A 14,890-nucleotide genomic window follows, 5' to 3' on the forward strand; every position below is an offset into this window, starting at 1 on the left:
AAATCATTTTGTAGATATAATAAGAAAAGAATACATCTTTATATATTTATTATTTTCTAAGAATCTACATATTTCATTACTGTATTTTATTGTCTGACCATTGATAGAATAGATCCCAAATTTTATAAAATTGTTTATCCTCTTGTTCTCTAATTTCAAATGTCAATCTACTCACTTCAGCACATTCCAATATTTTCTTAATGATTTCCTCCTGTGATGGTATCTTCTCATTTTTCCAGTTTTTGGCAAATACAATCCTAGCTGCTGTTAATATATTTACAATCAGATATTTCAAGTCTTTACTATATATTTCAGGTAAAATTCCCAATAAAAATACCTCTGGTTTCAAGTCTATATGTTTTTTTGTCATTTTTTCCAACCACGTGTGGATTTTAGTCCAGTATTTTTTAGCATCCGCACAAGTCCACCACATATGGTAATATGAGCCAGGTGTCTGATGACATTTTGAACATTTTTCGGATTTATTCTTGAACATTCTTGCTATTCTTGTCGGGGGGAAATGCCACCTGTAAAACATCTTATATAAATTTTCTTTATATGCTGTTGACATTGTCATTTTATAATTTTGAGACCACAATTTTTGCCATTTCTCTAAATCAATCCCATATCCAAAATTCTTCCCCCAAGCAATCATAGTTTCTTTAACTTGTTCTTCTTCTAATTTAATTTATAATAAATATCCATACAATTTTTTAATCACCTTTTCATCAGTACCTGTCAAAATCTTATCTAAATCAGTCAATTTATCATAGAAACCTTCCATTTTAGAATCTTTATCATACCTTGAATGTATTTGCGCATATGAAAACCAATTCATCTTTATACCTTGTTCCTCTAGTTTTTGTACAGATTTGAGTTCACCCTTTTCATTCAATATTTCACCATTATCTAACTGTTTGTTCCTTTTTGTATATTATAGGATAAGAAAATGCTTCAATAGTCGATAGCCAGACTGGAATTTTCAAATAACATTGTCTTTTAATCTTCTCCCAGTTTAACCACAGAGACTCCCATAAATAATGTCTTCTAAAATGCCCCTGTGTTTTAGTTCCTTTATACCATAAAAAAGCATGCCACCCCAACAACAAATCATGTCCTTCTAATGGCAACAATCTAGTATTTCTTAGTGTTATCCATTCCTTAACCCACATCAGATTTGTAGCTTGATAATACAACTCCCAATTGGGCAAAGCAAATCCTCCTCTAATTCTAGCATCTTTAACTTTATTCTCGCTTTCTTACCTTGCCAATTTTATTTAAATCTTCAAAGTAATCTTTTCCAAGCCTAATTGGAATTGTTTGAAACAAATATAAAATTATGGGTAATATATTCATCGTGATTGTTGAAATTCTCCCTATTAGTGACAGTTGTAAATTTTCCCATTTCGCCAGATCTAGCGCTATCTGCTGTTTAAGTTTAATATAATTATTCTCTTTTAGTGTACTACATCTTGCTGTCAAATATATCCCCAAGTACTTGATCTTATTCATGACCTGAATTTTCAATAGGTCTGCCAGTTCTTCCTTTTGTCTTAATAGCATATTCTTTGTCAAGATCTTTGTCTTATCTTTATTTATTTTCAAACCAGCCACCTTTCCATATGTCTCTATCTTTTCTATCAATTTTGGTGCTGTTTCTAGAGGGTCTTGTAAGATGAAAACCAGATCATCCGCAAATGCTTGCAGCTTAAATTCTTCCTTTTTGATTTTAATTCCTTTTATATTCTTTTCATCTCTAATATTTCTGTTTAGCACTTCCAAAGTTAACACAAACAACAAAGGTGATAGTGAGCACCCTTGTCTTTTCCTTTTCTTATATTGATAGAGTCTGTCAGTTCTCCCTCTATCATTATCTTTGCCGTTTGCTTATAATATATAGCTTCTATTGCTTGAATAAATTTTCTAGCAAAGCCCATCTGTTCCAGCAGTAATAACATGAATCGCCAGTTCACATTATCAAATGCCTTCTGTGCATCTAGAAATATCAGAGCCATTTGTTTTTCAGGATGTGCCTCGTAGTATTCCAAGGTGTCCAAGATTACTCTCATATTATCTTTGTCTCTTTGGCAGAAATCCATTTTGATCAGGATGAATAAAATTATTTAGATATTTTTAAAGTCTTTCTGCCAATATTGAAGCAAAGATTTTATAATCTGCATTTAGTAGAGAAATAGGTCTATAGTTCTTAATTTGTATTGGATCGGCCTCCTCTTTTGGAATAAGTGTAATATAGGCTTCTGACCATGATTTAGGTATCTTCTTCTTTAACATAACTTCATAACTTCTAGCAATGGAAGATTCAACGATTCTTGTAATGTTTTGTAAAATTCTGCCGGAAGTCCATCTGGGCCTGGTGCCTTTCCATTATTTTGCTTCTTGGGTGCCTCAGTTAACTCCATCATCGTTATATTGCTTTCTAACATTGTTTCAATCTCTTTAGGTATCTGAGGTAAATTAGCATTCTGTAAGTACTGTTTAACTCTTTCCCCATCAATATTCTCTTGCATATATAGTTTCCCATAGAAATCTCGAATGATTTTCTTCTTCTCTTTACTACCATAGCAAACTTGGCCTTGGTCATCTGTTAATTGCAGTATTTTCCTTGATTCTTTCTCCTTTCTCAATTTGTATGCTAACCATCTGCCTGGTTTATTTGCATCTTCAAAGTAGTTCTGTTTAGCACCTCTAATTTTCTGTGCTAATTCTTCTTTTTCTATTTGGCCCATTTTATGTTTAACTATATCCATTTTTAACTTAATGTCCTTTTTCTGTGGCATTTTCTGTAGCTCTTTTTCAAGTCCTTTATACTCATCCTCTAATGCCTAATCTTTTCATGGTATTTCTTTTCCTTGTATAGTCTATTATCAAGCCTCTAACATATGCCTTCATTGTATTCCATACATTCTGAATTGATGTATCTTCTTTTTTGTTTTCTCTAAAGAAAAAAGCCAATTCTTTCTCCATCCACTGTGTGAAGTCTTTTTCCTTTAAAATAGTATTATTTAACGTCCATCTAGATCTTCTTTTTTGTCCTTTCCATTTAATTGTCATTGGATTGTGATCTGCCCAAGTACTTGTTTCAATATTTATTTCTTGAATGTTAGGTATTAATTCTGTTGACATCCATATCATATCTATTCTGGACCATGATAATTGTCTATTTGAATAGAAGGTGTATTGTTTAGTTTTAGCATTTCTTTCTCTCCATGTATCTTTTAAGTTTATTTCATCTACCATTTAAAAAAAAAGATTTAGGGAGAGTCTTTTTGTTTTGCTTTATTGTTTTCTGTGCTGTATAGTCCAATTTATTGTCTACAATTCCATTATAAAATCTCTCATCATAACTATATTTGCATAGTCCAGTTCAATTTTTTTCATATGTAATTTTTTGTAGAATTCTTCTTGTTTGTCATTCGGGGCATAGATTGCAATCAGGAGCGTTTTCATATTATTATCCATTATTTCCACCATTAGTATTCTTCTGTCATCATCGGTATAAATCAATTTTGCTGGGATGGTCTCTTTAATATATAAAACCACTCCTCTTTTCTTACATTGTGTCAAGGAAGTAAATATTTTCCCTAGTTTTGGCTGTATCAACAATTGTTCATATTGTTTTTTAATATGTACTTCTTGTAGACAAATTATATCAAATTTTAATTTCTCTAATTTATGAAAGGTTTTCCTTCTTTTAATGGCTGAGTTAAGTCTATTTATATTAATTGTAATCAGTTTTTTCTCTTCCATGGTTATATTTTGTAGTTAGGTTTAGCAGCTCTCGTAGATCTTGGTTCACGTTGTTCTTTGGCTTTCACCTTTCCACCTACTGCACCTTCTTCTTTTTCAGTCGCCATTTGGCAGTCCTCTTGGAATTCAATTAGTGAGATTTCTTTTTCTGCCTCTTTCTCTTTCCCTCCAAAAAATTCTGCATAAAATAATTCCGCTTTCTCAATTGAGTCAATTCTATGTCTCTGTTCTTGCCATGTGACCATTAAACCTTCTGGAATCAGCCATCTATAATTCACCTCTTTTTAAAGTAGCATTTTAGTCAGGAATCGGTATTCTCTTCTCATCTCTCTCACTCTTCTGGGTATTTGTTTCAAGACCACAATCTCCTTGTCTTTATATTTCAATGTTTTCTCTTTTGCCACTTGCAATATTTGCATTTTAATGGCTTTCTTTGTAAATCTAATGTGAACTTCTCTTGGTAAGCTATTTCTTGTGGAAACTCAATAAACCTCATCTATTCCCTCCATCATCTTCTCCTGAGTTATTTCCAAAGCTTCAGCCAGTATTTCTATCATTATCTCAGCTAAGTTTTGTCCTTTTTCTTCCTCTACGTTTTGGAATCTAAGATAGAATTCTGATCTATCCATCTCCCATCTCAACATACCACTTTTATCTTGTTCAACCACCGTTAATCTATTATCAATATCTCCAATCTTCTTGTCTCTTTGTTTATCTTCTTCAATTTTTTGGAATCTCTCATCATACTTCAACATCATTTGTTGGATGTTCTCCACTTTTTCATCGGTTTTCCCTGTTCTTTGGTCAATGTTCTCTGTTCTTTGGTCAATGTTCTCTATTCTCTTTTCAATATTCTCTGATCTTGCTTGAATATTTTGAATTCCTTGCATAATCATCTGCAGAGTCACTTTTTCTTGTTCTTTTTCTTGCTTTAACATTGTCTGTATTGAACATTGTCCTCCAGATGGTGGAGAGGAGAAAGTAGAAGTTGAAGAACCAGGAGCTGTTAGTTTCCTACTCATTTTAAGCAATTCAAAATCTTCAGGTTCTTCTAAACCTTAATCCAATTGTGAAATAACCAATTGTAGTTCGAAATAAAAATAGTAGAAAAAAAAAGCCAAAAAGTAATGATAAAAAAAGAAGAAGAAAAAAAGGGAGGACAAAATTTCTTCAGGTTCTTGTATACCTTAATCCAATCGGAGGTTAGATGAAGAAAAAGGCTTGGAAAAAAAGAAAAGGAAAGGAAAAATTCTTCAGGTTCTTCAACACCTTAATCCAATTGAGAGGTCTCAAATAGAAAAGTGCATAAAAATCAACCAGAAAGGTAGATGAAAAAACAAAAATACCAGGAAAGGAGAAAAAAAGGCTATTCCCTTAAAAAAAAGGAAACATTAATACTAAAGCTTTCCCTTTAAAATAAAAAGCAAGCGTAGAGATTGGACTTCCAAAGAAAAACAAAAGAAAAACAAAGACAAGCTCCAACAAAGCCAAAGATCCAAATAGCTATTGCAAAAAAAAAAAAAAAAGATAAAATGAAATAAAATAAAGCTGGTGAGGGGGGATAGCACAACTTAGAAAAAGTAAGAAGAGCACACTGCACTTTGTTTAATTATCCAAGGCTCTTATTATAACTCTCTTCTCCAAAAACTTATCACCTTTTTTCCCCCTAGGTTTCAACACCAGACTCCAGCTGTTGATAGAAACCCAGAAGAGCACCTGCAATAATACTCTCCCATGCTCTTCCCTCTATCTTATCAAACAGGCAGTGTCCTTGAAAAAAAGTCTCAATTCTTTCTCAGCTTTGTCTGGTCAAAGGAAAAGTAGAGTATTTTCAAGCCTCTAGTTGGCAGTGTTAAAAAGTTTCTTTAGCTTTCACTTTCCCCCTCCTTTTCCGGCAGAGTATAATAAGAATTAGTTTAAAAAGGAAGAAAATATTTTTTTAAAAAAAAAGACTAAAAGGGAGTCTGTGGCTTAATATATTATAAAATCAAAAACGGGAAAGAAAAGAGTAGATAAAAAAAGGAAAAAACCAGTCCAGTTTCGAAATATAGGATCATCAGCAATAAGAAAAAAATAAAAATATTACTTTGACATTCCTGTTTAAAATCGCCGCTTATTCACTTCTGTCAAAAAACTTTTACAGATTCTTTCTTTCCCTTAGGGTGTCCTCTCAAATCTTTAGAAAGAAAATCTTTAGAACTTTTCTTAAGAAAAGTTCTCACCAAACCGGCACACTTTCTCTTTTGTTCTCTTTCATTTCGGAGCTGTGCCAACTTCAGCAGCATTAATGGCTGTCTCTTTGCCGCTGGCAAAAAGAGCTTCTCCTGGATCTACCAGGGACTTTGTGATATCCCTGGGATCAACAGGATGCGCTCTTTACATTCACCGTCTCTTTGGGATGGTTTAGATCCACTTGGACCGTCCAGGAGCAAAGATATCGGCAGCGATCTCAGACCTCCAAGATCGCATGCCGTATCGTCGCAACGCCAGCTCCGCCCCAAACACACTGAAGTCTTTGAGGAGGAAAAAAACCTAAAAAACTTATAAAATATGTTTTTATATGCCTTTTTATAAGTAGGGATGTGGCTGTGTTTAGAATTAACCACTATTCAAACAGATATTAAATAGTAGTCAATACACATCTGTCATCAATTAAAATTGCTCCGATCAAGCCCATATAAGGTTTAGCTGTTCTGCTAGGATTTTTCTGAATTTACTCAGTTGCCTCTTACAGCCAGAACCATACCCTCCAATTACAATAGATTGAAGAGATTTTCTTATTGGATGGTATCAGTCAGGACAAGAGTTCAAAAAAAAATCCAGGCATTCAATAGACCATGGGACACAGTGAAGATTGTCATCAACAAGTGGAAAAAATATGACACAACAGTGATGTTACCAAGAACTGGATGTCCCTCCAAAATTGAAGAAAACTAGTCTGAAGCGCTGCCAAGAGACCTACTAGAGCCAGGATTAAAGGAGCTGCAGGAATTTCTGACAAGGATTGGTTGTGTAATACATATGACAACCATCTCCCATATTTGTCATATGTCTGGGTTGTGGGGTGGCAAGACAGAAGCCTTTTCTTACAAAGAAAAATATCCAAGCCTGGCTATATTTTCCAAAGCTACAGTACATTAAGTCTGACAAAAGCATGTGGGAAAATGTGTTATGGTCTGAGGAGACCAAGGCTGTGAATTTTATGTCCATAGTTCCAAAAAGTATGTTTGGTGCAAAAAACAACACTGCACTACCAATAATACACCATACCACACAGTGAAGCATGAAGGTGGTAGCAGAGCCTTCAGGCTTTTGCTAAAATGCTGAAGACGAAGAGAAACATCACCTTTACAATGAGTCAAAGAGTATCTCCAAATCAACAAAACTGGCTTCACTAGAAGAAAACTAAAGTTTTGGAATAGTCCAGCCAGAGCCCAGATCTGAATCCAATTGAAAATCTGTAGGGGATCTGAAGAGGGCTGTGCACAGGAGATGCCCTTGCAATCTAACAGATTTGGAACTTTTTCAAGGAAGAGTGGGTAAAGATTCCCAAGGTAAGATGTGCCATGCTGATGGGCTCCTACTGCAGAATGCTGTCAATTATGACTGAATGCTGTCATAAAATCAAAACGTGTTTCAACAAAGTGTTAATTTAAAGGGTATACACACTTACGCAACCACAAATTTGTAAGTTTATTGTTTTTTTCACCTGAAAGATTTCAGCTTGTTTTTTAATTGACTTGTAGAACTTATATGTTATATTAGAAGTGGAAAAAATTCTAAAGTGATTTATTTTGATCTGTTTTTTTTTTTTTTACTTCTCAAAACCCTGGCATTTTATATTCACTAAGTCATAGTTTAAATAGTTACACCTAGTCCCTGTCTTTTTTTTAAACTTCTGTTGAACCACTATAGCCTCTGAGATTAACCAAGAGTACTGTCTTAAGTAGTCCAACTGTGCCAAATCAGGCCAGCCAGGGCATATTACTAAGAGGCTTCTTGGTGGCTTCACTCTCAACTGGAGTAACTGTCCTGGGTGCTTGCTGGACTAGATAATTTATAGAAGCAGTGGAAGTTGTTAGGCTGGCGGCTGGTGAATCAGATAGACAAGCTACTATAGGATTGCCTGCTATTTAACCTTGGGGCCACCCCAGTTAATAAAAAGTGGTGGATGTGGGGGCACTGCTGCAATGCTGGAAATTTGCAGACGATACTACGCTTGTAGGACTTATTTCTGGGGATGATGAGTCTGCATATCGGGATGAGGTATTACAGCTATCCCGCTGGTGCAAAAATAATAATCTTCTATTTAATATTAAGAAGACCAAGGAGGTTATAGTGGACTATAGGAAAAAAGAGCAGACATTCAGCCACTGTATATAGAGGGAGTTCGTGTGGAACAGGTGGTTGAATGTAAGTTTCTGGGACCATCATTACAAATAACCTGACCTGGAGTGCAAACACCGCTGCTTTAATTAAGAAGGCACAACAACGGTTGTATTTACTAAGGATTCTTAGGAAACAACAACTGGCTGAGAGTCTACTGACTACCTTCTATCGGAGTTCAATTGAGAGTATATTATCCTACTGTCTCTGTGTATGGTTCTCGAGCTGCACAGTGGCAGAGAAAAGGCAATTCAGAGGGTGATCAAGACGGCCCAAAACATCATTGGCTGCTCACTCCCTCTTTGGAAGAACTGTATAGGAATAGACGTAAGAGGAAGATACTTAATATATTGAATGACTCCTCTCATCCAGGACATCAGCTCTTTGAACTATTACCATCGAGAAGGAGATTTAGGGTATTAAGAACAAGGACGACCAGATTTAAGAACAGTTTTTATCCAAGTGCAGTTTTGAGTTTGAATGCAGGGTCATAAGATTTTTGTGGAATTAAATGGCTGAGAGTAATGGGGTATTTACATTTTTAAATTGCATAGAGATGATTGTATGGTTGGTTGTGTTTAGTTTAATTTTTTTCTTTTTAGTGGTGTTTGTCCAGTTTTTATTTTGTGGAAGAGCACCTCATTTCGTTGCACCCGCTTGCGAGTGTAATGACAAATAAATTCTTATGTCTTATGTCTTATGTCTTTCATAAGACAGTAAAAGAACAAATGTTGAACTCTTGTGACTTTAATACTTCTTGTGCAGGACTTTGGGGATACAATTCATTTTCTCGAAATGCCATTCTATGGCAAGGTTTTCGTCCTAAAGGTAAGGTGCCTTTCAGCTTCCTTCCAAGCTTCCCAGACATCTTTCCTTTCCTACACCTTTTGTTGAAAATGGAGGGAGTAGAGATGGGCAAACACAATCCATGTTTTGAAAGGGATGCTTTTTGAGTAGCTGGAGGGGAAATTACTATGGGGTGATTTCTTGCCACCCTGTGCTATACATATTTATTTTTTGTGTCTAGCTGGTATTCCATTCTTCCCAGCACTTCTCCCAGTGATGTTCTTTGTTTGACAGTTTTTAAATTGGGATATGGATGCATTTCAATTCCCATCAGACCTGGCTGACATGACTATCAGTTAGGGATGATAGGGAATTGGAACCCAACAACATCTGAGCATCACAGTATTCTCAAATGAATATTTGTTTTAATTATTGCTTTAGTTAGTGTTGAGAATATGCCATTAAATGAGGTGTTGGGGTGTTTAAGCTCATCCTTCAATTTCCATTGACTGGTTAATGTTAGTTACCCTTGTTACAACTGTTTCTCGGGGAAGAGGCTCTGTAATGTAACCTGTGTCCCTCATTTGCAGGCTATTCTGCAATGTCCAGCTGAGTTAGTATACCAGGAGCTGATTCTCCAACCAGAGAAGATGGTCTTATGGAATAAAACTTTGCTAGCATGCCACGTAAGTCTTTCCAGACAGAAAGCTATTCTTCACTTATCACTAACATTATTTGTAGTATTGATTATTCTTATCTCTCTAATACCCCAAGCTAAAATTATGTATATACATATGTGGCTCTTCCTGCTATGAACTGTTATCTTCAGGAAATGACAGAGAGAGGTAGAAGGGTGATTTCTAAACTGTTGGGTTTCTTACGTTATTTTCTTTTCAATAGTTATAAATCAGAATTCAGCATACTTACTCATCCTTTTGTTTGCTAAAGACACTTTTCTTAAAATACACACTATATTCTTAAAAAGAAAAAATTATATATATATTTAAATAAAACACACATTCCATTCCAATTCAATTCTATCATTAATATTCATTAAAATCTTAACATCTTTAACATTTCTTTTCAATTAAATATCATACTTCCTTGGGAACACTTATAAACTTTCCATAGTTAATTCTTTTTTTTCCCATATTTCTCACATATTTTATATAAATCATTACTAATAATTAAAATGTTCCCATTTAATTCTCTCAATCACTTTAATTCATTTATTAACAAACATTCCATTACATAACAGTAAATATTTATCCATCATTTTAGTCATATTTTCTAAAATTATTTCTGTTTGTAATATAACAATGCTATCTTATGTACCTTTGCAGAATCCCTTTTACAATTAAATTTTCACCCATTATCTCTAAACAAGCTTATGGTTACAATCCTTATATCTTTTCCCTGTTTCTCTATTTCTTATTTCTGTCTTTTACAACTTCTTTTCCTTGCTTTCTTCCCCCTCTTCTTCTCCCTCCCTTTTTTACCCCCTCATCTCTCTACTTCTAACTCTCTCATCTGTAATCCCCTCTTCTGTTGCTTTCTAATATTATACTTATCTTTCAAATTGTTCTTCTTTTTGGTTGTTTTTTTCTAGTCTTAAACCTTTCACTCTCTTTCCCCCCTTTTCTTTTTCCCCCCACTTAAAATTATTTGATCATTAAAGATGGCTTCTTCTTTGTCCCAATCTTCTTGTTCTGCAAGCGTTTCTTGTTGTTTCTCATAGTTCCAGATCTCCATTTCTAAGAATTGAAATACGAAGCCAAAAGAACCTCTCCCTTCTTGTGCATCTTCTTTCCATTTTTTAAGTTCCATTTTCAGTTCTTCTAAGAGTGATACCATTTTAAAGACTTTTAAACAACCACCCAGTTAATTTTAATCATCTAGATGCAAAAACCAAAAATCACCAAGTAATCCAAATAATCCAGGGCTGTTTCTTCTTGCTTCTTTTTTCCACTTTCTCTTCCTGGGGTTCTATTATTTTGTTACCAAGTTTCAGTTAAAATGTATCTTTGAGGAATCTTGTTAAAATTGCACTGTAAGTTCCTTTTAGTTACAGTTCCATTCCTTAGTTCCAGGCAGTCTCCTCCATTTTTCCAGATTCTGCCCTTTTATTCTTTTTTTTTCTCCTTTCCTGCTTTTAAAAACTTTTAAATATCCAGAAATCTTTATTATCCCTTTGACTTTTATTTTCAGCTTAGATGCCTATTAATGTCAAAGTGGATTTTTTTCAATTTCTTGCTTAAGTCTCTTAGCTGTCAGTATAAGGAAGGGAAGAAAAAAAAACTAATCCTTTCCCTTCTCTCTCTCCTTCTCAGCTTCAAAATCTTCTTTGGGAACAATGTTATTTAATTTTAATTCCAGGGTACCTTACGTTATTGCTTTTTCGGTTTAACCCGGTCAACCAAAACTTTCTCTTCTTATCTTCCTCCTGCACATTCTTTTCCAGTTCAGTTCTTCTTTGAGGTGGCCATTTCTGACCACCGCTGCAACCGCCTTCGGGAAAGGGAGTAATGGCCAGCTGGGGAAGAGAGATGCGGCTCTCCTCGACCCTGCTGGCAATCTCCCCCTTCTTCACCACCTCTACGGGGTGGCTTAGCCCCGAAATCAGCCGGCTCGGAGTGCTCTTGCGGCGAGCACAGATCGAAACTGTGCACAATCACGGATTTCGGTCTGTCGCCGAAGAGACTCAAACCGGAAGACTACACTAAAGACACTTTTGATGCCACTCGCCTGAGCATTAGGATCGAAAGGCTTAAAAACACAGATCCCCCATTGAATTAATGCATAATGTATAATTTTAAAAATAAATAGAATAAATATTTATACTATTTATAAAATAAGAGGATCTTTGAAATGCTACAGAGTTACCCAGGATTTGCTACTTAGTTTTCATTTTCTATCCATTGGTTTCTGCCAACAGCAAGTATTTTTCTGCTTTATTTAATGACAAAGCTTAATGTTTTTCCTTTGTCTTGTGCTCTTCAAATATATTGATTCAGAATTTATTCTGTTACCAGATTAAATATATGAATGTTTACAATACCAGTCAGTGATATTGTTTTACTCAGTGTAAATATGGAAGTTAATTTTGTGAACATATCTGAAATTAATCATCATTGTTCTGATTTCTTCACAAGTCAAAGGTGGTTTACAAAGAAATCATGCCAAGGAAATTTTCTAAACTAGCTTATGTTGGCAGAAGTGGGAAAACCTTCTGTTTTCTTACCAGATCTTGGAACGGATTGATGATAACACAACTGTATCCTATGATGTGGCAGCTGGTGCCGCAGCTGGTGTTGTCTCTCCTAGGTAAGTTCTAATTCAAACTGTATTTTTCACTATCCATTTCATTTCAGTGAACTGATGTTTCATATGTGCTCTCTTTACAAATCAAGAGATTTTGTGAATGTGCGTCGGATTGAGAGAAGAAGAGACCGGTACATTTCATCAGGAATGGCAACAATTCACAGCTTGCGCCCTCCAACTTCCAAATATGTCAGGTATGAAAATCATATTGTTGTCCTATATCATCCTGGAAGCTTTTTCCAATAGACAGGTAGAAAAGAGTAGGGAAAAATATTGTTTTAATTATAAAGCTTTTAGTTACTGTCTGCATTGGCAATGAAAAAAAAAATACAGTAAAGAGCTTCCTATAAAGCCGCCTTTTCTGAGCAATTAGTTTGCTTTTGACGTTCAGCAGCAGTGAGAGGAAATAATTTATTGTTCATTTGATAAGAATTGTAAATACTTTAGGAATATTCTTGGATGTAAGCAGAATTGTATGGTAGTACTTATAAATACTTGGGACTCCCCAAGCATAAGTCAAGTCTCTTTCTTTCTTTCTTTCTTTCTTTCTTTCTTTCTTTCTTTCTTTCTTTCTTTCTTTCTTTCTTTCTTTCTTTCTTTCTTTCTTTCTTTCTTTCTTTCTTTCTTTCTTTCTTTCTTTCTTTCTTTCTTATTTATAAATTTATTTGCTGCCCATTTCATTTCAAAGCTACTCTGAGCAGCTTACAACATAAACCCATTAGGAGAGGGACAGAGGGAGGGAGTGGGGGAGAGGGAGAGGGAGAGAGAGAGATGACTTCCAGTTCGTTTAGTGACTGTTAAAAGTTACGGTGGCACTGAAAATGATTTATGACTGGTTTTCACAATTACGACCTTTGCAGTATCCTCATGGTCATGTGAACAAAATTCAGATGCTTGGCAACTAGTTCCTGTTTATGACTATAGCTGTGTCCCAAGGTCATGTGAACCCCTGTTGCAATCATTTTACAAGCAAAGTCAACGGGGAAGCTAGGTTCATTTAACAACTTAGTTACTGACTTATCAACTGCAGTGATTCATTTAGCAAGCATGACAAGAAAGGTCGTAAAATGGGGCAAAACTCCCTTAATAAATTTCTCATTTAGCAACAGAAGTTTTGGGGTCAATTGTGATCGCAAGTTGAGAACTACCTGTGTTAGTAACTAATCAGCCATGCTGTCCCAAATATTTATACCATTTTTTACTTGTCTCATGTTGTGTTTTATACTTTTCAAATTGTAAGTAATATATGTGAAAAGTATTTCTAAAAACAAAGACCAAAATTCCCATTCCAAATATTTTCCAAAAATTCTGAAAGATAGTTGGACTCATGTTTTTTTATTCAAAGCGAAAAGGAATTTTTAAAATAGACATTCAGGATAGCTGTAGACCTTTCTTACTCAGATACCCTGTTCCATTTATATAGTTAACTGAAACTTGCTACAATGGTGGTCTTGGCCAGATTTAGAGAAAAGGCAAAGTATTCAGTTTTCTGCTTCCTGCTTCTATTTCCTAATAGAAATTTGGAGTTTTTCTTTTATCAGCAGGAATTCAGACTTTTAGATCAGCAGTCTATAGAGTTCCTTGTGGTAAAACAAATGGAACACTCATCCTTCAGAATAGTTTCTATGGTCTTTCATGTGTGCCTGTAATGAAGGCTGCATGAATAAGATACACCTTCTGACTTTAATGCAGAAGCCACCCCCTGGGACGGTGCACTTCAGAGCTTCCTACATAAAAGCATTTTCTGGGCAATTAGTAGATAATGTCTTGTGATGAGCAAACTCCAGTTGTGAGTAGTTTCCAACAAGGCCTCTTTGTTGTCATTGCCTTCTGCCTCGGGTAACCAGTCAGGGTGTCTTTGTTCACCACCTTTATTTTTCTAAGTAATAACATTAAAACATCATTGGCCTTTAACTCAGAATTTGCGTAGCAATTGGAAAGATATATGAGAGAGACTGTGTTCATTTCACATGTCAAGGTAGATTATCAAGTGTTATGTATCTTTTTCCTGTTCAAGGAAATTGAGTTTCTGGTATTCAAAATGCTCAGTTAAAAAACAAAACCTAGTTTTTTGCATCTGTTGTCAAGACATCAAACAGAAAAGAACTGGCATCTTTTCACTCATTTTTTTCTCAGTATTTAAATTTGTGGGATATGCCTTGAAGGGCATCTTTCATGGTGAGAAGTCTAAGCAATCATGGGGTCCAGATTCATTTGGTTGAAAGGACACTGGGACTTATGGACAACTCTGTAATAATGCTTTAGTTATAAATGCATTGGCATGGCGTAACCAATGCAAATTGGCACTGTTCCTGTGGTTGGTGGCTTGCTCATAACTAATTTCCCATGAAATGCAGAAATCTTTCAAAAGAAATCAATAAATTTGCAAAATCTTCAATAGTATGGCCTGGACCCAGTATCACTGACAGCTGCCTTCCCATCTGAAGTAGTTTGAGTGTCCCGTTTTCAAAGTGGTTGATGCCCTCTTTAGCACTCCATTGATGGAATGTTTGTAAGGTAACTCTTAAGCCAGAAGCTTATTTGTACTAGTTTTAAGTAGCTGGAGGTGGGATTGCAGCTGAACTAAATCAATTAATGATTCTAAAAGGGCATCATTAAAATCAAAAGG

General features: G+C 35.1%; 1 protein-coding gene across 8 annotated transcripts in view; it reads left to right on the forward strand.

Annotated features, from left to right (window-relative positions):
• The window catches only part of STARD3 (StAR related lipid transfer domain containing 3), a 43,202-nt gene that overhangs the window by 25,180 nt on the left and 3,132 nt on the right, over positions 1-14,890 (forward strand). For all 8 annotated transcript variants that reach the window (XM_087945739.1, XM_087945734.1, XM_026679714.2 and 5 more), the window contains 4 exons: positions 8,920-8,982; positions 9,531-9,626; positions 12,185-12,264; positions 12,351-12,455. In XM_087945739.1, the coding sequence (XP_087801865.1) occupies positions 8,920-8,982; positions 9,531-9,626; positions 12,185-12,264; positions 12,351-12,455 (344 nt within the window). The remainder of the gene's footprint in view (positions 1-8,919; positions 8,983-9,530; positions 9,627-12,184; positions 12,265-12,350; positions 12,456-14,890) is intronic.

The sequence above is a fragment of the Notechis scutatus genome, chromosome Z (assembly GCF_049901735.1).
Source record: "Notechis scutatus isolate UNSWTSFEM ecotype Mainland chromosome Z, rNotScu1.2, whole genome shotgun sequence".
NCBI lineage: Eukaryota > Metazoa > Chordata > Lepidosauria > Squamata > Elapidae > Notechis > Notechis scutatus.